General features: G+C 46.5%; 1 protein-coding gene across 1 annotated transcript in view; it reads right to left on the minus strand.

The window, feature by feature from the left end:
- Positions 1 to 22509, minus strand: part of Adamts17 (ADAM metallopeptidase with thrombospondin type 1 motif 17) — a 291689-nt gene that overhangs the window by 122057 nt on the left and 147123 nt on the right. The window contains exons 9-10 of the mRNA XM_041652890.1: positions 13500 to 13640; positions 11319 to 11469 (exon numbers count right to left, since the gene is read on the minus strand). Of these exons, the coding sequence (XP_041508824.1) occupies positions 11319 to 11469; positions 13500 to 13640 (292 nt within the window). The remainder of the gene's footprint in view (positions 1 to 11318; positions 11470 to 13499; positions 13641 to 22509) is intronic.

The following is a 22509-nucleotide window of genomic DNA, read 5'->3' on the forward strand; positions in this document are numbered from 1 at the left end:
TAAGTTTATTTACAGTTTAGGGGGGGAAAGACCGGCTGGGGATTGAACGTAGGGACTTGAGCATGCTACACAAGCATTCTCCCACTGAACTATTCCCACACTTTTTTCGGTTTCTAATTTCTATGAAAATTGTATATATTTATGGAGCGCTGTGTGATGTTTTCATATGTATATCCTTTCTGTAATGTTCAAGCCAGGTTAAACACATCCATTTCCTCATATTATCATTTCTTGGTGAGTTTCCTGGTTTTAATAATTGCTCTAAGATTGTGGAGTATATTAACATATGGGAAAGTTGGTGAAGGAAACTTAACTATTTCTACAACACTTCCCTGGGATCCAAAACTGTCTCACAATAAGTTAAAACACAACACAATCTACCGTAATTTTAAATGGAGCAACTCCATTTATCCTGATACTAACTCTAAGACATCGTCAAGAGAAAAAAGAGCAAGAGTCACAAAAACACGCCAGTATGCTAATGTTTAAATGGCAAAGGATTTTCCGTGAGCGGCCACGTTTACACTTGTGCATATTTTGCTCACTCGGGAAACTATGAGACTATGAACCTGGAAGATCACCCCGAAGGTCGAGAGTCTGTGGAGGGGATACTCTGCCATGCTTTGGATCTGAAATACCTGCAAAGGGCCCATGGGCTAAAAGGTTCGGTCCCAGCTTGGTGCTGTTGGAAAGCAATAGAACATTTAAGAGACAAGGATAGTACAGGGGTCTTCCAGTGATTGGGGTAGTACCCTTAAAGAGACCCCAGCCATTTCCTCTTCATTTCCTGGTCACCACGGGATGTGTGAGCAGATTTGCTTCACTATGCCTGCTATGATGTTCTACCTCATCAGGTTGCCAAAAGTAACAGACCAAAGACTGAAGACTCGGAATCCATGAGGCAAAACATACTTGGTCTTTTTCTAAGTTTATTACCTCTGGCATTTTGTTACAGTACCAGCAATCTGATAAAAAGCCCTTTGCTATAATTATTTAGTATCCACAATGATGTTACAAACTACTAGTTACTACACCCTCCTAAGTTATCTTTATACCTCTAGATTGATGCATCTCTCAACCATCACCAGAGAAGCGTCTCTTTGCAGTTGGCGGATATTAGCACAGAAGCCCATAGCTGGTCAACAAGACTAGGCCTAAATGAGATATCCATGTCACACCCTTTCTGCACAAGACTCTGGGATCACTGTGGAAGAACGGGCATCGAGACTGTAAGAGTCAGAAGTAGTGGATGTGTGCAGACAAATAGTATTTGTTGAACAGGATAGGGTAGTTTCACATATGAGCTCAGTGTCTGTAACTGTACACACAAGACTTACACAGGATAAATCAGACAAAAATCCCTGCTTAGATGGGGGAGAAGTCCCATCCCTTAGGTGAGGAACCATTAGCAGTTGTTGGCTACCGGGGAAAATATTTCAGTTTTGTTCAGGGATGTAGCCCCTGAGAGGCTATCCATGTCCCAGTAGAAGGTCCTACACCCATGCATATACTGGCCACACTAAATGGACTTTTAATAAAGAACTCAGGAATGAGTCATACTGGCACAAGCCTTTAATCCCACCACTCAGAAGGCAGAGGCACGCAGATATCTGTGAGTTCAAGGCCAGCCTGGTCTAAGTAGAATAACAGGACAGCCAGGGCTACATAGAAAGATCCTGTCACAAACAAACAAATAGCACATGAAGTTGGGAGGGAAGTTGGGGGGGGAATATGGAAGGAATTGGAGGGGAAAAAATGGGTCAGATTTGCTCAAAACCCATGATATGCACTTGTGAAATTCTCAAACAATAAAAATAAAAGTGATCAAATTTTAAAATGCAATGATTTTTCCTGATGACAGTCTTTTATTTCCTCCTCAGGGACACTGCCTTTTTTTTAATTGTTTTTATTGAGCTATACATTTTTGTCCACTCCCCTTCCCCTCTCCACTTCTACCCTCTCCCGTGACCCTCATGTCTCAATTTACTCAGGAGATCTTGTCTTTTTCTCCTTCCAATGTAGATCCATGTATGTCTCTCTTAGGGTCCCCTTTGTTGTCTAGGTTCTCTGGAGTTGTGGACTGTAGTCTGGTTTTACTTTGCTTTATGTCTAAAAGCCACTTATGAGTGAGTACTTATTATATTTTCCTTTCCTCCCTCCTCTAGATAACCCTGGTCATGTCCATGTTCTCCCCAGCTTGTAAATCTAATACTCAGATGCCACATAAACCATCCTCACTCTCTGCAGGACCCAGGTAATACTCCCACCCACGTCCAAGGCCAGCTATAGTCTTTACTCGAACTCCTACACTAATCCTCTCTGTGCCTTCATATACTCTGGTTTCCCTGCACCAGACAGAGCTCTGTTCCTGTGCAGGGGTGGCTATGAAGCACAGGCCCTTCACCCCTTCTCCAGGCTCATCCCCCAGAGGCTGCTCTACACTCTACTAGAGCTACAGAGTGGACAGTGAACATGGCATTCTGCCTGCCTCTGAATTAGATATCAACAGGTACCCTAATGCTCTGCTCCTTCAAGGTCAAACCAAGGAGTTCAGGCTTTGTGAAGGAGCAGCTACTCAGACCGACCAGGAACTGGGGGCCCAGACTCCTCCAACTGCCCCCTTTTCCTGTCCCAACCAGGAAAAACCCATTAGCGATATAAGGGTGTGCCAACCTTACCAGTTCTGCCGGGGGACAGATCCATGTATCTTCTCTGCTACACGCTGGATGCTGGATTCTCAAGCACAGCAGCTGCCTCCCCATCACCTCCACACAGCCCCGGACCCCCATCACCTCCACACAGCCCCGGACCCCCATCGCCTCCACACAGCCCCGGACCCCCATCACCTCCACACAGCCCTGGACCCCCATCACCTCCACACAGCCCCGGACCCCCATCACCTCCACACAGCCCCGGACCCCCATCGCCTTCACACAGCCCCGGACCCCCCATAGCCTCCACACAGCCCCGGACCCCCATCACCTCCACACAGCCCCGGACCCCCCATAGCCTCCACACAGCCCCGGACCCCCATCGCCTCCACACAGCCCTGGACCCCCCATAGCCTCCACACAGCCCCGGACCCCCATCACCTCCACACAGCCCCGGACCCCCCATCACCTCCACACAGCCCCGGACCCCCATCACCTCCACACAGCCCTGGACCCCCATCACCTCCACACAGCCCTGGACCCCCATCACCTCCACACAGCCCTGGACCCCCATCACCTCCACACAGCCCCGGACCCCCATCACCTCCACACAGCCCCGGACCCCCATCGCCTCCACACAGCCCCGGACCCCCATCGCCTCCACACAGCCCCGGACCCCCATCGCCTCCACACAGCCCCGGACCACCATCACCTCCACACAGCCCCGGACCCCCATCACCTCCACACAGCCCCGGACCCCCATCACCTCCACACAGCCCCGGACCCCCATCGCCTCCACACAGCCCCGGACCCCCATCGCCTCCACACAGCCCCGGACCCCCATCACCTCCACACAGCCCCGGACCCCCCATCGCCTCCACTCGGCCTTGGTAGCACATATACATTCCCCATAAAGGCATGCCAGCTGGGAGAATGAACAAATGAACAAATGTATATCAAAGTAAAGCAATGCCTGCCTTTGACATGGCGAGGGAAAAGCCAACAAATTGTAAGCATTTACTTGTTTATCAAGTCTAGTATCATGGACTTTATCAACATTGTGAAGCAGGCAGTCACTATCCTGTGGTACAGACCAGGAAACAGAGTTAAATCACCAATATACGCTGCGAATTCTCTACTACCCCCAAGTGTATGGAATCTGCCCATAAGCTGTATGAGGTCTCCTTCAGTCCCCAGTGTCCCTTCCATTTCCTCCTCCCAAGACCTCATAATCTATAGTCAGGCAAGGGCACTTAGCATCCTTCTCATCCCAGGCTGTTCCCTCTGCCTGTCAGGCCCCAATAGAGGTAGACGATCCTGTATCCAAAATGCTTGGGACCAGAAGTGTTTCAGAGATGGAGTTTTCAAAAAAATTTTTTTTGGTGTGTGTGGGGGGGCATTGGTATTTACAGAGACTTTACTGGTTGGACATTCCTAACCCGGCAGCCTAAATCCAAAAATACTCCGAATTTGGAACTTGGAGGGGGGCAGTAGTGCCAGAAAGGGTTAAGTGTGCCCAGTCTTTGTCTCTAAGTGCTGCTGAGCAATGCACTCTCGGGTGTCAATGAACACAGAGCTTCCGGATGGGTGAGAACACACTAGGACAGACTCTTCGCCCCATCCGACCGTGCGAGCCATTCTTGAACACAGCAGAAAGCGCTTGGTTCCTCCAAACAACAAGAGAATGAAACAGCTCCCCCTTCCCTGACTCAGCCTGTGCCACCTCCAAGGCTGTGTTTAAGGTCTGGTAAATGGCACGCCCAGGATGCTATGTGCATGTTTCCAATGCTGGTACCCTGTGGAAACCCAGCCAGCACATCGCTTCCTTTCTTGGCCCTCTGAAAACCTGAGGCGCGTGTTAAGGACCTCTTGATCACGGACACAAGTCTCCCTCACTTTGCTCCAACTGGTGGCCCTTCCAAGGGCTGGGAATTTGACCATGAGTCACTTTTTGCCTCTTTTCCTCACTGGCGCTCACCATGAGCTGAGAGAGAAAGCATCTCGCGGTCCTTAGCAATTCCTGAGGGGACCGTTATGTAAACTCCCTCAAAAAATGTGTTGTTGATAACACCCGCCAAAGGCAGATAATGCGCCAAGAGCGAGATGAAATGGCGACAGATCCAAATTTCCCACAAACACTGCTGCAGTTTGAAGTCTTCCCCCAGCCCAGCACGCCAGCACTGCACCTGGAATGATTCCTGCAGCCTGGGTGTGGTCTCTCCTTCCACGTTCCTGAGGGTGGTGGAGACCACCTGGCTGGGCTCGAGCTTCAGGGTGAGGATGGGGTCTGGGACTAGGACATGCAACTGGCAAGGGGCCAAGGAGTGGACGCTAACAAACAACTTGTGTTGTCTGGAGAGCTTTCTGAAAAGGCTGTCTACTGTAAGCTTTCAGATACTTCTAGAAAATTCAGGCCAGCTTCTGCCAAAGCCCAGGAGCTCCAGGAGCTGAGACCCAACTGAGACAGGCGAGGCAGCTTGAAGTCGCATGTCTAGCCCTACATTCGGCTGCACAGCCCTGCCTGAGAAGGGCAAGGCTAGGCAGGCTCCTGGACTCTGCCAGCTTCCTGCTCTGACCTGGTCTACTGGCATCGAAGGGACAGATTTTTGTTAGGCCAGCAGTTTCCAACCCAGGATGACAGTAAGAATTCTGAAGCCCTGGAGCTATAGAACAAGACAGAGACCTGAAACCCATGCCCGTCTCCTGGAGAAAGAGTAAGATGGTATTTGTAGCAGGTCACAGCAGCCAGTCTCTGGAGGAGGTTCTGAGGTGTATCCAGGTTGAGAAATGACTGACATCAGAGAGGTGAGCCTTGCTCTCCTGTGGAATTTCAACACCCAGGCTTCTTAGACACAGGGGGATCTCTGTATCTGCCCAGAGACTCCAGGCACCTCTCAGTAGGACACAAAGACGCTTCCCAGTGGAAGGACAGGGAGCTTATGAAGGTACTTACTAGGTGCTTAGGGCCATCCCAGCCCCACAAGGTGCCAGACGACATGGAAGGACACAGAGATATAAAAGCAAAAGACAGGCTAATGTGATAGCCAACCACTCTCTTGCTGGGTCCAAGAGCGAAGGTAACAGAAAAAAAAAATGGAGCCAACAACACTTACTGATGTGTGCTACACACTAAATACTAGGTCAGTGATCTATCCGTGACCTTCTAAAACAACCTGATGACGGGTCCATAGGACTTCTCTCATTTTCAGATTAGCAGACTGAGGCAGAGAAAGACTGTGACTACCAGATGCAGCTAGGACGCCGGGGCAGGCAGCCCGAGTAGGGAGACTCTCTGTCACCACCGCGCAATGTGTACCCACGGTTATGTGTGTCATGGCAGAGGGCAAGGAGGGACTAGCGGGCAGGAGAGAGGGCGCTGTCACCAGTGAGAGCTCCGGACGCTCTTTCTTGCCTTCCTGGGACAGCTGTCTCACAGCTTTGTGCTCAGCGTTATTCTGAGCAAACAACCACTTTCTCCTCCGTCTCCTCTATGGTGTGCAGACACACCCATGCCAATATCAACTACGCGTGTACAATTCCTTCAGAGAGCCACCTTCCTTTCCACCTGTGCCGTCATGCATGGGCTGCAGGGCAGTGAAGGCCCTGACAGGCGGCTGGCATGTGGGCGTGGTGATCATCACCCATGGCCTTTCAGCTCCAATCCCTTGGCGCTGGAATGAGCCAGTCCTGTTAAGGAACACTGGGGACTTTGTGAGGCAGTGACCCTGCCGACTCTATGTGTCCCCACCCACTGGCCCTGGCTCTAGGAGCAATGCACTCTCGCTTCCAGCTGACAGTGCCTACAGTTCACTTCCCGCCCTCGGCCTCACCTGGCAGAGTGTCTGGGCCCTGACAGCTCTAGAGCCGTGGCGAGGAGAGGCTTTGCTGATGGGGACAGGAGGAACTTGTAATCATAAAGAAGATTGATTGTGCTAATTGCATAAAGTTCATTTCCCCTTTCTAATAAATATTTACCCTCCAATGTTTATAACTTTTGTGTTTGGACTTTCTTGAAATGCTTTATTGAATTAAAAACATCACATTACCATTGGCTAGAAGAAGAGACAGTTCTACTTGCCAATAACGTCCTCAACAAATGCCAGCTATGGATGCCAATTTTTTTTGTAGTTCATATTTGCATAGACAGCCCTGAGCCTTGCAATACCAGCATTCTGCAGACAGACATGGCAGACACAACGGTGATGGGATGGGACCCTGCAGAACCCTAGAAACGAAAATGGACTGGGCTTTAATTTTTCTTGGTTCTGAAGTACGCAAATGTTCGGCAAAGCAGAAACCTGGTTACTATTTGAAGCCTAGGCAGCCCCTAACACGAATTGCAGCGATGTTTTTCCTATGAGCAAGAGCATGGCTCTTAACATCTACGGATCTTAAAACAGCTATGTGCTGGGAGTGCCAGGAGGTGAACATACAAGGACGTTCGGTCGAAAAGAAGTTCTGTACTCAGAATTCTACCCAAAGAATTTTGGTGCTTCCTACAGAGGGCAGAAGCCGGTCTGCTTGGCTCTCCAGGGCTCTGAACATTTTGTGGCATCTATCAGTCCCTTCTCCTAGTATGTTTACAAAGCCTAAGAAAGTAAGACCTATAGGATTATCAGGGAAACAATGAGACTGATGTGTTCAAAGTACAAAAGGATTTTCTTGTAACACAATATTGAGAGGTTTAAAATTTTTAAATTACATTTTGTGTGTATGTGGGGGGTGGGTCTTTGGTGTGCAGGTGCCATGTATGTGTGTGTGTGGAGGTCAGAGGGCAACCATGCAGGTCCTGGGGTGAACTCAGGTCATCAGGCCTGGAATGTCACTGGCCTATAATCCCTGTTGATAAACATACAATATGACAAGAGCCGGCCTGGGGTTTAATAGTCGCTGTGATGTTGAAGTTGTAGGGAAGACAAACAGGAGTGCGTGGGGTCAGCCGTAGCCATTAGACAGAGTGAAGGTATCTGTGACTCCTACTCTCAGTGCCTGCCATGGGAACTGCAAAGACAGCTAGGGCGCATTGCCAGCCAGCATGAGTGAAGGGGATATTCGCTTGAGTGAGAAGCTGGAGGGAAAAGTTGCGATCACTTTCCCAGCCTGTTTCACAAAAATCCAGAGAACCTATCCAAGGGCTTTGGTTCAGGACAATCATGGGATTGTGAGGGATGAGAAATGCAGTCTCCTGAGACCAGGCAGGCTGTACCTGCCCGTGACCTTCCATCAGGACACACTCTAGTCCAGGCAGGCTGTCCCTGCCCATGACCTCTGTCAGGACACTCTAGACCAGGCAGGCTGTACCTGCCTGTGACCTTCCGTCAGGACACACTCTAGGTCAAACAGGCTGTACCTACCTATGACCTTCCGTCAGGACACACTCTAGGTCAAACAGGCTGTACCTGCCCATGACCTTCAGTCAAGACACTCTAGGCTCATCTTTCAAGCAGAACTTTGACATTTGCTTATGTATTTAATGTTTATGTGTTTATTTACTACTTTCTTCTTATTTTAATTAATTATTAATAGAGTGTGCATGTGTGTGGTACACGCATATGTGTGAGTCCTCTGGCATGTATTTGGAGGTCAAAGGACAACTCAGGGAGTCAGTTCTCTCTTTCCACCATGTGGGTCCTTGGGATTAAATTCATGTTATCCCAGTGGCCAGTGCCTTTACCCACTGGGCAACCCTGCCAGCCCTCAGCAGGGAAACTTGTTCCTCAGAAGAAGGCAGAACAGAGAACTGAGGAGGGCTCACAGGTGGTGGAGATGCCCCGTGTTTGCCTTAAAATGCCATCTACCTAGATTGCTTAATTCTTTGTTTTAAACTATGTATTCCAAAAACAGACAGCACTCAACCCTGCAGGCCTGGTGTCTTGGTTTTATTCTCTGGGCCATGTCCAACCCCACTTCTAGTTCATTATTTTTAGTGGTAGGCTTAAAGCTCTAGAAATGTTTGAGACAAAAGACAGAAAGACAGACACAGAGCACACAGTTGTCTCATTAATGTCCGTGTACTTTTCCAAGCTTTCCATGATTAGTTCTGAACTGGGACCCAGTCCTATGACTGGCTGTGAACTTCCCCTTAGTCCTTGTCTTCCAGGGAACTCAGGGCCTGGGAATCCAGACAGCATTCTTAATCCGCACACAGGAATGCAGCTCGTAAGAGAGAAATCCTCCGGATTTCTGAAGTTGTAATTCCTGCATGATACTCTCTCTCCTAAAGTGCCTATCCGTGAGCATTTTCTTTTGCTTTATGACACCAAGTAAGTAGGGTTTTTCCTATTAGAGGGGACCAAAAGTCAGTCTCTCTCTCTCTCTCTCTCTCTCTCTCTCTCTCTCTCTCTCTCTCTCTGTGTGTGTGTGTGTGTGTGTGTGTGTGTGTGTGTGTGTGTATGTGTGTGTGCACGCCAGGCTAGCTGACCCATAAGCTCCATGGATTTTCCTACCTCCACCTCCAATGTCTCCACGAGAGTACTGGGACTACAGTTGTGCTGCTGTGTTCGACCTTTATGCGGACTCTGGAGACCTGGACTCAAGTTTTTCTTGCTGAGACTATCTCTCTGGCCCACAGCACGGTTCTTTGTGAAATGGGGGATGGGGAGCGTGGAGACAATTTGAGACGCAATGACAGTAATCAATGAGCTTGCTGGTGTGAGGACTAGACAGTTGGTGCCCTCCACAGGGAGCTGAGGGAGGGTTACGGCTTGTAGACAGGGTCCCATCTACATGGAACATGTCGTGGACTCTGAAAACACATACAAGGCCTTACCTTCCGAAGGAGATGGAGTACCATTTACAATACGTAACTAAAATCTATCCTTATATGATTTTCTAATGAGTGTAATAATCTTAAAAGAAGCAATATGGCCCAGATACAAAGCAGGAAAATGCATCCCTGTTGAGGAAGAGTCAATAAAAACTGACCTAGAAAAGACAGACAGTGCAGTTACCCATGCCAAGGACATGAGAACAACAATTATGACAACAGGAAATATTAAGAAGTGCACACGTGGCTTATGGGAATGGTATCTACCTGGGACTTCTGGAACGAAACGCTGCAGAGTCATAGATGAAGGAGACTGGGCAAGACTGATGGCAAATTAGGCATATGGAAGAAGGAGGGGTTTGAAAAAGTGACAAGACTATAATCTCCAACAGGGTGTCGGGGGCAGGCCTCACTGAGTAGGTAACATTTGAAAATTCAAAAATGAAAGAATGAGTTACTTAGATAACTGAGAGAGTGGCTGCCCTGTGGAGGGAGGAGCCTTAAGTAGCTGGACCCCTTTGCCATGAGCCTTCTGGTGGGCTCCAGAGAGAGCAGGAAGGCCAAGCCAGAATAGAGGAAGTGACTGGGCGTAGGACGTGGCTACAGTAACAACAACCTTAAGCATGAACCAGTGCAGTAAGCATTAGGTATCATGAGAAGAGCTGGGGACAATAGAGTCCTGGAACTGAGGAGGCAGGATTCAGGACCACATTTTGGGTTGATGCTCTTGGAAGAGTCAGCTAATGGTTAGCACCAGCCTGGCTCAGAGGTGATGCTTTCTGTGCCCCTAAAATGACAGGCAGCACTCAGCTCAGTGTCCTGAACCAATTCACATCTAAACTTGAAGCATTCAAGAGATACCATAGCATCTCTGGGTACCATAGCATCTCTGGCTACCATAGCATCTTTGGCTATCATAGGATCTCTGGTGTTTCTGAGAGTCTGCCCCTACACTCACCCCTGGGACTTTATTCTGGAGGTAGCAGGTATACCTCATTTTGGAGGTATACAGCTGTTGGGTTCCTGCATCTGGAGGCTGGCCAGCCTACTGCATATCTTCCTGGGGACTACACGCCAAGCACCACCTGGGCTGCCGCTTTCCCTAGTACGTTTCTGGTGTCACACAGGTATCCATACACATGGTAAATGCCCCTGTCACAGATCCTAGAACATTCCTCTGGGCACTTTCCATACATAGAACTGGCCAAGCCACAGGCATCACTGTTTGCAGGACAGTGAGCCAATCTTTATTATGGGAGTAACCAGATTTGTCTCCAAGCCTTTGCACTGTTACCTACACACTAGTCAAACCATCTGGCATGATAACTGAGCTTGATTTAGTAGTATTGTCTAAAAGCTGGAGGTAGACTCTAGAGAGTTCTGGCGAGGACTAATGGGGCTCATGCAGGCTAGGGCTTTAGGATCAATCATATGGGCACTGGTCAATTAGAACTGCTTGTGGATTGTTATTATTTTAAGATTAACATGGCACTTACTAAATTCTCTGCATTTGATACCCTCCAATGTGAACCAGTTTTTAGCTCTCTTCCTTAAATGGGCGGGGTTTAAAATCAGGTGAGACAATGACATCACAGCATTTATAAGAAGTGTGACTAGATTTCCTTCGCCAAAAAGATTTCAGGTTAAAACACCACACTACTAGTGTCAGTATCCCCAAAGTATCCCCTTCAGAGTGACCCACATGGAGAGATGCTCGCAAAAGCACGTGTTGATACCGTCACAGTCAGTTATACGGGGCACACACCCTCATGCCCATGCACACATACAGTCACATGCCTGTCTGTGTCTGAGATAGCCATGACCTCCAGCAGAATCCAGACCTGCAGAGTGGCTGCTGGGCTTGTGTGTCTTCCCAAGGCTGCCCTTCCCTGCCTGCTTACCTCCATGTTTCTGCAGAAGGTAGCATTGGTGCCAAACAGAATCTGGCACTGCTCATTGGCGCTGTAGTGCATGCCGGGCAGCTTGTGTGGAAGGCGCAGTGCATGCTGACTCCTGGGGTCCGTGATCAGTAAGCAGGTACTGACTTTGGATCTGAAAAAGCCAAGATGTAGGTCAGTTTCTAACCGTAGGAGCCCACTGTTGTTCTGATCCTTTCAGTGTCCCGAGAAGGATGCGCTTCGGATGATTGACGGGACGAGAGCCTCGGCACTGGACACCTGGGTCACCTTTCCGGTGTGTCTGTGCTTTTATTATATGGTTGAATGTGGGTCTCTGCTCTGAAGGCAATGCACGGCCCTAGGAACATCTCTGATGAAGCAAGTGGGCTTTCTTGGGGGCGGGGGTTGATGAAAATATTTTTAAATTAGAATTCTCTGAATCCCTTTAGACTATGACTTTGAGCAAAAGTTACCATGAACAAAAAAGAATGCAAGTTAGGCTATTTTATTTTAAATAAAATTAAAGTTCTGATTTCTGACACCATGGAGTCTCTTTGAAGAATTGCTGGGCCAAAATACGTATGTCAGTCTTGATGTCTCATCTGACCATATCTTCTGCTATCACAGAACAAAAGCCCAGAGCTCACTCAGTCAAGAAGTTCCAGGTTTCAACTAGGAAGGGAATGTCTATTTACAGTGGGAGATACATGTCCCCAGAGGGCTCTGTTAGGAGATAAAATGCTCAGTGCTTTATTTCCTATCCTTAAAGCAAGGCAAATGAAACCAGATACTTGCCAAAACTCTCTCTCTCTCTTTTTTTTTTTTTTTTTTTTTTTGGTTTTTCTTGAGACAGGGTTTCTCTGTGGTTTTGGAGCCTGTCCTGGAACTAGCTCTTGTAGACCAGGCTGGTCCTGAACTCACAGAGATCCACCTGTCTCTGCCTCCCGAGTGCTGGGATTAAAGGCGTGCGCCACCACCGCCCGGCGGCTTGCCAAAACTCTTGAAAAAAAAGATTCTATGTATGTATGTATGTATACATATATATGTAGGTATGTATATAAACATATACACATACACAACACACATACACACATATACACACATACATAGACACACATAACACATAATATACATACATATAAACACATACACACACACACACATATATATATATATATATATATATACATACACACACACACACACACACACACACACAGAGCTAAGGCTAGTCCACAGCTCCCAGGCTCAGTCACAAGGCACCTGTTACTAATGGTACCAGCACTATGCATCCGAGCAAATGTAAAGCACCCTTCTGGGTGACAGGGAGTGACATCAGTAGCTTACAACATTGTATTAGGAGTCTGTGATTAGAACACTCAGTGGAAGAAGACTATCTTAAAACCAGTAAGTTCATTTCTAAACCTATTTACTAAACACTTTTTCCATCCCTAGGAAACATGAAGAAGATCCTTAACTACTTCAACCCACATTCTCTGGGTCCTGTCTAGTAGAGCTGCTCTGCCAAACTCAACCTTCCAGGGAGACCCACGGACTCACTTCTATTCCCACTTCAGGTGGATTACCACAACAAAGTAGGGGAGCAATGAGGACCCATGCATCAGCATTATAAATACAGCCCTAAAATCAGACACCAAGGGGTCAACAGGTCTGGATCACGGGCATGCTTGCTTTAACAAGGGTCTAAAACCAAATTAGAAATTGTTCCATTAAAATCTGAGAACTAAAAAGTACAGACATTCTGTAGGGAGACCAGTCTAGTGAGAAGCATATCTGTTCCCCCATGAAGAAGGGAAGTATGCAAACCCAACCCAGCTAATTCACTCCCATCAAGGGAAGCAGCTTCAGCAAGCAGCAGGTTCTCACAGCAGCCGAGGTGTCCCTACAGTGGGGTCCACTTGTGGTCACAGACTGGCAGAGAAGTGCAAGACAGAATCACTGCGTTGACATTTCATTCGTTAATGACCCCCTCCTGGACATGTGACGGCATTCCAGCTACAACCTCACGAAGAGGCCTTTGCCCATTTTGGGACACTCTGCACTGGCCACTTCCCAAGCTGACTGAGGATTCATCTAAAAGACTCACTTCTCACGCTTGCAAAGTTGCCCGTCTTTTGGCTAAACTTGGAGTTACCGATGTTACAGAATGACTCAAGGACTTACTTGAGAAAGTTCTCCAGGTCATCGCGACTACAGGACGACCAAGAGAGATCGCTAGGGTTTCGCCCCTTCACCCACTCTCCCGACATGATGTGCGACCGGCCAGCACAGGACGAGTGGTCGTCGTCGTGGTTCATTCCCAGGCTGCTCAGAGAGAAAGAGAAAGAGTGGGGTACGGTGTCACATGTGCCTCATTTCCAGGTCAGGTTTAATCAATGAAAGCCCAGAGAGTGATGGGGATGATGACGTTCTTACACGGCAGACCATAGTCAGTGTATACAGAGCTACGGTGGTCTGGCTACAGAAGGCATGGAAACTAAGCAAAAGGAATTAATGTCGAGTGAAGGAATAAATTCTTAATCATGACAATTAATAGCAAATACAATAGCGGATAAAGTCAAGATAGTTAATAAAAGTTTCACTTTCTGATGAGCTGACCTAATATCTCACACTATCATTCTGTTAGTGGTCTAAAGAATACAGTAAAGCTTTGTACTCATTAGAAATGAGCCATATTTTGCTGAGAGCCAGTGGAAAACACCAGAGATTTGAGTTTCTGAAGACTGTGGTTTCAAAGTTTCAAACTCAAGAACAACTGCATTTTTGCTATCTTTCATCTCTCTTCATGTTTTTGCTTATTTACTATAAAAAACCTTCCCCATTCACAAGAAACACGAGAAGACCCATAATGACCCCCATGCCTCATCAGCCCGTGTTCCCTGGGTACCACCAGGTACTATAGTACTGTCACCTTCTTTGGTAACTGTACCCGAGGAACCCTGTGGGGTACCTCTAGATGGGAGTGTGACCTGAGCAATGACCTTAGTTTATCCATACGCCAACAAATAAAGCTGGCCATATTTTTAATAGGTACATCTCAAAACTTTGACAGACCTCAGCAAATAAAATACCTCACTTAAAAAATAAAACAGTTCCAGCTTCTGTTTCATAATGACAGGTTTGACTACCACACATGACTACAGCTTTGGCAGGAGAGGGTCTGAAAGGCAGGTGAGTGAGCCTGTGTTAGTCTCCAGATGATGCTCCTGAGGACTCAGATCAGAACTGCAGAAGCCTGGGCTTTCTGAAATCATTAACGCTCCCTCAAGAGGCACAATGTTCCTTTCTCCCCGTGTCATGTTCTCCAAGTCTTTTCCTCCAGTGCTGGGTAAAGGCTATGCACCTATCTCCTTGCTTCCGCTAGGAAGAGCATGTTCAAGGCAGGGCACCTGGTGTGTGATGCAGAATAACTCTGGGGACTAACTTAGGAGCCCCGGTTACCTAACTCACTTGTCTCAGATACATTTCAGACCCGCTGACAGAGAGGACCCCAATCTCAAGGATAGAACTCCTTGCCAGTTACAGCATGAAGAACACGGCAACTATTATCACATTTGACATCTCTCAACTACACATAGTCTTATTTTTAGAAACAGTTAAATACCTCTGGGAACCTCATCTCTGCCTATAGGAATTCCCTACAGCCTCTCCTCTACCCCTCTGTCAATCAGCCCACAGCACCTTTTGCCTCATGTACCGGGTGGGCCACAGTCTTATGGAGAACCAACACACAAGGTAACCTGCCCTACCTTTGCCTACTGCCAATCACCTTTGTTTCCCCAACAGGTATCTTCCAAGCAACCCCCAGAAGAATTTTCTTTCTTTTCTAATAATTAATGCTATTGGAAAGAAGTCACAACTAAAGAAAAAATTACGCAGAAAGATCAGCCAGACCCGAAGTTTATTCATCTCAATGAACTTCTAGACAGAGAATCCTGCTATTTCACTTTAGGGAATATGCCCACAGAGATTCAGATCTCACAATAGACGTATTTGCACTCCCATGTTTGCTGTTGTTTTACTTGTCATAGAAAAGATGTGGAGCCAACCTACTTGGTCTCCAGCAAAGGAAAAGACAAATGAAAATCTGACACATCTCGAAAATGGAATGCTCAGCTCTAATGAAAGTTGAAACCACACATTTTCCAAAATAAATGGTGAATGGATTAAGAATGTATAATATTAATTGAGGTCATACAATCTCAGAAAGAAAATAAAGTACATATTCTCTCTCATATACAGATCCTACCTGTAACATATATGCAAAAATGAACATGTGGATATAGTATAACATACAGAAATAAGAACAAGAAAGTGTAGGTTAGATTACACAGAGCGACTGATGAGGTGATGGGCATATGGATTTGTCTTGGGCTTTTCTTTGTTGCTGTTGTGTGGTGATAAGTATACAAAAATATATTTGGCAGATGGGTTTTCAAGCAAGGATATTGTTTAGGAATACCACCAAGGAGAGCTGAGCCCTTGATCTCAACCAGGACGAAGGTTTAGCCCAGGACCACATCCCACTCTCTATGGTGATTAAGTCAGCTATAAATGAAAGAGGTTCCTTGGTCTTCACCATCAGATGGTCCTGGCCAGAGACCCTGGACCCTCAGGAGACACACAGGTCGGCTGTACAAGCACTCAGAGATGGTGCCATCCACAAAGCCATGCTCCCCATAGCAGCTCTCTCCAGGAGCAGGACACTTGCTGTGAGCATTTCCCTCTGCTGGCCCTCAGCAGTGGCCTTCCCAAAGGAATGTTCTAGTCAGCAGGGCCAGGCAAGGGTGGGATTCTTGGCTTTCTGGGGCTTGTGTCTAATATAGCTCACACTCGATCTGGCTCGAAAGGTTCAAATGCTAACTAAGTGTCTTACAGTTAGATGAACTGGCAGTGGGCGGGTGTCCTGTTCCTTGAGGGTTTATACAAACTACTGTTTAGGTTATTTTTAGTTTAAATTAAAGATTACCTGACTGAAAATTCCATGTTATTTTAGGTTTGTGTTCCAGGGCATGTATTATTTCTGGCAAGGTTATATTTAACGAAAGTGTGTGGCATTAAGCACGCAGTCCTTTTAAGTCTAGATGACTGTGAGGTCAAGGCACAGACGGATGGGCCTCGTGTCCCCTATGTCAGACACGAGAATAACAATGACTCTGGATGGGTCTTATCTTAAACAAAATAGCACACCTCTTCTGGATTTGCTACAAGAAACCTCAATGCATACCATAGAGGGGGTCAAGAAAGAATTCCCACAATGCACCACACTACTCACCTCCACGCGAGACTGAAGATATGGAAGGAGATGGCTAGGTGTTCTAGACTTGCCGTGTTGTAAGCTTTGGATTCAGCTGTCTCTGAGCTGATGTAGCAGCGTAAATAAATGCAGGCAGATTGTAAAGAAATATGTACAGCTTTAATGAAGGAATAAACTTACAGAACCGAGGTTCCCGCGTAGCACAGGAAGCAGGAAAAGGGATGCGCAGGCTCCCACGTGCCCGATTTACCAGTAAACATTCGCCCGAGGCAAGCCCGCCCCTAAGGGGCTGGCTTAACCCTACAAGCTGACCTGACTTTCAAAAACTCTTGAATTTTTATGGAAGGTGACAGAGAAATAGGAGTCAGGTCTGGCCTTTCCTAAAACTGTCTAGGCTGGTTTGGGGAAACAGATGCTTGAGGCGGGATGAAGCGCCCAGAGATAGCTCTCAGGAGCACAGCCTCTCCATCACATGGGATCAAGAGCGTATTGGTGTTATTTGCTATAATAGGTAACGTCACAATAGGTGAAAATGGGTATTATATGTATAATGTATACTATTTCTCCTACTGAAGCAGTCAAGACATGACAGAAGACATGAGGTATATGAATTGTGCCTAGATCTGTATTGCATTTTTATACACATATAAGGCAATCATAGCAAGTAGGATTTTAACTCTAACTTACCCAAACTTCGCCTGGTCAACCTTCACTTGATCATGTTGAAACAGAGAAAAGGGTAAAAAGGCAGGACAAAGAACAGAGGATCTATCCTCTCTCCTGGTTAGCAACACCTCTGCACCTCAGTTTCATCGTCCCTGACTAAAAAGGGGTAGCCATAACTAGCTAGTCATTCAATATATACTTGTCAAATGCTCTCTATTAGAAAGACACAACCCAGAAGGGCTTGGCACACAGAGACCACCGTCTAAAGCAGCCTTCTCGGGACCAGATACCCTGTACATCAGATATTTACATTATGCTACACAACAGTTGGAAAATTACAGTCATAAAGTAGCAACAAAATAATTTTATGGTTGGGGATCACAACACAAGAAAGTGCATTAAAGGGCCACACCGTTAGGAATTCTAAAGGAATGGGCTTCCTAGGGCATGGTGGCTACGAAGGAGACAATGACTTTATTCATTTTAGGCACATTCATCCACGAGAGTGAAGGAATTAAAAAGCCTCTGAGCTGCCAACTGAGGTGCCCGAGGACTTATAAAACAGGGACAAGTATGTCAACTTAGAAGAAAGGATCAAGTTGGGGCTGAGAGACGGCTCAGTGAATAAAGTGTTGTCGTGCAAGCATGAGGACCTGAATCACAATTCGGAGCACTCTAAAAGCTGGGTGTGGCTGTGCACCTGTAACTCCAGGGGGAAGGAGGGGAGGAGGATGGCTGGCGCTTTGCTGACTAGCCAATATAGCTAAAAACAAGACAAAACAAACAAACAAAAAAGATCCAGCAAGCACCAGGTTAAGTAACAGACTCTGTCTTACAGGAATAAAGTGAAAAGTAACAGAAACAGGGCACTAGACAACTTTCTCTGGCATCGTGCACATTTTGTGTGTGTGTGCAATGCATGTATGTGTGCATGTGTTTGTGTGTGCATGTGTGTGTATGTATGATTACGATAAACTGGTTTTATGTCATTCTTTATTAATAAGTTTCAAGTTCACCTAGATCTAGCAACTTTGATTCCCAAGACACTTAGATCTCTCAGCCAATGGGAAAGGGGCTAGTCGTAAAGCTGGTTAATTTATTAATTACCTAACACTCAGAATGTGGTGGAAATCTAAAGGCTACCAAGGGGCATAGGATGGAACCCGCCCCCACCCCCATAGCTTCCAGACTCTGTACCCTCCTTATTGGTGCTGCCTTTTAATGGGCATGGGAATCCAGACCCCAGCATTTCCTGTCTCTTCAAAGGCCAGTGAGGAGCGGAGGGGATTACCTGACAGCAGGAGTGGCTGCAGAAGGGGAGAACTGCCCCCTCTCAAAGTTCAAAGGCCTGCTGGGGACATCAAAGGGCACAGGATGCTCTAAACAGTAGCAATTCTAGGGACAGGGGCTTCCTGTTCCTAATGACTATCACCCCCTGGCCTTTTATGAAACTGGTCACCAGGGGTTCTTTACAGACTTATTATTTGAACTCTGCCCTTTCCATCCTGTCAAGGAGGTGTGGAGGGAGTGGGGATCAGAATATATATACTGTGAAGTGCTCACCACAGGGCAGCCTCAGCCCCTTCATGATTCCCACAACGGGCCACTGGGCCAGTGGCCGGGTCTTTGGTTCATGCCTTTGGCTCCTGTGAGCACAATCCCATTCTGAGGACCAGTTTACAGGTCCTTTCCATCCTTGAGCCAGAGGAATGGCCCTAAACTCTGACCATCACAGTCCCCCTCTCCATGCCTTTCAGAGCCACCCTGAAGGGCAGGATTTGTCATTCTTTTATATTCCAACAGCTCAGCAACTTCTGACAGCAGGGCCCAGAGCTAACCACATAGAGAAACTGGTTAAGTATTGGCAAGCTGATGGAACACATGGACCCTTGGAAAACAAAGCAACCTGTCCAGATTTCTCTGAAAGAGTTTTGCCCTCCTGGGTGCTGTTCCCTTCACTATGTTCCTGAAGTAGCTGGGAGTTCCCGAGAGTCACCATACCAGGGAATCCAGGAAAGATACTTATTCAGGTTGTGCTGGTCAAAAACCGCACTTCCAAGGGGAGAATGCTACGTTCCTTCAAGGTTCTGCTCTATAGGGCCCTTGATTCTTATGACTTTCAATGAGTGAGTTTATTAAATATATAGCAGGCCAATGTAAAAGAGATAGATGGATGGATAGATAGATAAGAGTTAGATAGATGATAGAAGATAGATATAGATTAGATGATAGATCAATGATGGATAGATGATAGATCAATGATGAATACTTGATAGATCAATGATGGATAGATAATAAATGATAGATGATAGATCAATGATGAATACTTGATAGATTGATAGACCATTGATGGATAAATAATAGGTAAATGATAGGTGATAGATCAATTATCGATAGATAGATCAATGATAGATGGATGATAAACAGACCGACAGATAGGTAACCAACCAGCTAGCCAGACAACATAACAAAACAATATCAACTTGGATACTCAAAACACCCAGTCCAGCAGAAACCAACCGGGGAAGCTGAGGCAGTGGGCTGCCGGTCCCCCCTGAGCTTTTCCCTCAGTGGATAAACTTTCTATGGGCTGAACTCTCCCCTCCCCTCCCCACAGCAGTTGCTTTTAAATCATAGAATAAACAACAGTAACCCCTGTTGAAGCTGTTCTCAAGAGCACTGTGTTTTTACTCTTGGGCTAGTCTGCTGTTCTGACCTCCGTCACAGAGTTAGAGATTAGACCATCCACAGGCGAAGGGTCCTAGAGGACACTACATAAAAATGTGTGAGTCCGAAATGGGGGTTACCCCACTTCCAGAGCGGGCATCTCAGTGAACTCCATGAGAATTTATCAATACAAATGTGTATTACAGGCCCAAAGCAGCTTATATCCATCCTAACAGAGTTTCCAACCAGGGAGAGACGACAGAACTAGGAAGGCGGATTCTAGACTCAGGTGACCAAGAAACACCAGGTTTAGTTTCTAGAAAGCATTGACTTTCAAATGTGGCTGTACAGTGGACTAATCTAGAAAGCCCAAAGAAGCCCTGGGTTCTAGCTCCTACAGTCTGAATATCTGACTTCATTGGTATGAGGCATGACTTCAACATTTGGATTCTTACGTGTTCCCAGGTAGTTCTAACATGCTTAGAAGTCTGTGGACCACTACCATAGTGTAGACCAGTTGATAAACAAACTTCGGCATGGTTTAGATTGATTAGTCAAAACCAAAACTCAGAGTGACCTTTCTTTCCAATAAGAAAGCCAAATTTTGGAGTGAGACCAGAGAGGGCAGTCATGTTAGCATGTTCTGGACACACTCAAAAAAGCCAAATATCTCTTCACCTCCACTCTGAGGTGCGTCATTTCTAAGAAGTGACAATCACAGTAGTGATAAACACTATTGCGCACTGCTTGCTTCATGACCAGGGACAATCTAAGAAATGAATCATCAGGCAATTCTGCCATCATGCAAACACCACCACAGAGTGTGTGCTCCACAAACTACAGTGACTTTAAGTCCTTTGTGATATATCTTTAGGGACCATGGTCATATACATGGTGCAGTTTTTGACCCTCCACTAAAATAGTATGCACCACAAGGCTAGATGAGTTTGTGACTATACATGGCTCAAAAAACTTGGGACATTGTATAGACTCATAATTTTTCTAGTTTGGCCTGGTGGTTAGAGTACTTGTTGCTCTTGTAGGGGACCTGGATTCGATTCCCAGCACCTTCATGTGGCTCATCTGTAACTCTAGCTCCGGGTGATCCAATAACTCCTTCCGACCTCCTCAGGAACCAATCCCACACAGACTGCACATGTACACATGCAGTAAAACTATCCATACATATAAAATAAAGTAAACATTAAAGAATTTACACCAAGGGACTGTTTCTGACATTTCCACACAGTTGAACCTTTGGGGGCTTTATATTCCTTCCCCCCTGCCTTAAGCAATACTTTTTATGGCTTAAGAAGAATTCACCACTTCCCCCAGTATAAATTACAGCTTCTTGCAGTTAATCACCACTGCTTAGCTGGCATTCAACTTACAGGATAAAAATATATTCTTTTGGCTGACTTAACGATTGTGTACACAAGTTGTCCTCAAACCCTCTCTGAATTTTGGCTCACAGCAGCTATGGTGTGCTGAGGCTGGAATGTGGTTTCAAGCAATGCCAGGTCTTGCATAAGTGATAATTGATATTTTTACTAGCAGCAACTTTATAGTTGATAATGGGTTATTAAAACAGGAAAGGGCCCTGCCCACAAAGTCTCATCAGAGATAGGAGAGGTGTTTCAGACAAAAAGCCTCCCAGGGTTGATAGAGGGAGGTCCCTACAGCAGGTCCCGCAGCTCCCCAAAACAAGCCAATTCCAGGGTCAAAACCACGTTGCAGCTCCTCTGCTTGCTGAGTTTCCTTACCCTGTGGCTGCATGGCATCCAGCCCCCATGAGACTCAGCTCCACTTGTACAGAGGAGTGGGTATCAAGTCTAAGGGTACTGCACCATCTCTGTCCTTTGTCTTCTTTCAAAACAACCTTAATGCTTATCTTGATTTCAACTCTGTTAACTTGAATTACCAAATTCAACAATTCTGGCAGGGCAGAGACTCACCACTCAGAAGGAATGACCTCCTGCCCTTATCTCTGGCCACCTCTCTCCACTCATGAGGCAAAAAGGTTTCCTTCCACCCAGGTAAAATCTCAGCGAGGTTTAACTGACAAAAGGCAGAAAAGGGACTGCATGTCCGCATGTCAGCAGTCAGCAAACACAACACTCTCTCCGTTTTGAGATTATCAATAGAAAAGTTAACTCTTTAAGAAAATAAAGCCACTGTTTCAGCCACTAAGGGGAACTGAGAACAGACCAGGGACTGACTGGTAGGGATCAATGAGAGGATGTGTGATGAGGATTTGAACCTCAGGAGGAAAATTATGAAACTTGGTCACCTCTGAATGTTGGTTGCTTTTGTCGCTTGATTCTGGGCCCTGTGGAATCAGTAGCCTTGGGCTTAGTTGTCTTCATGTCACATCAATGCTGACTCTGGCTTGTGAGTGACACCTGTTTGTGTGAATGGTGCCTCTGGAGTGTGCAGCATGGCAGGACAGATTGCCTTTGCTCCTCCTCTATCCTTTACTCTTCATTCCTAAGGCAGGTTTGCTCCCGGCAATGTCACAGGCATAGAAACATCTCTTTTGAGCAGACAAAACTTTTTCTTTTTCAGGACATGTCAAGTTGTGGA

Source organism: Microtus oregoni, unplaced genomic scaffold (assembly GCF_018167655.1).
Source record: "Microtus oregoni isolate MIOR12 unplaced genomic scaffold, Mior012 000000F_ref0000247, whole genome shotgun sequence".
NCBI classification, from domain to species: domain Eukaryota; kingdom Metazoa; phylum Chordata; class Mammalia; order Rodentia; family Cricetidae; genus Microtus; species Microtus oregoni.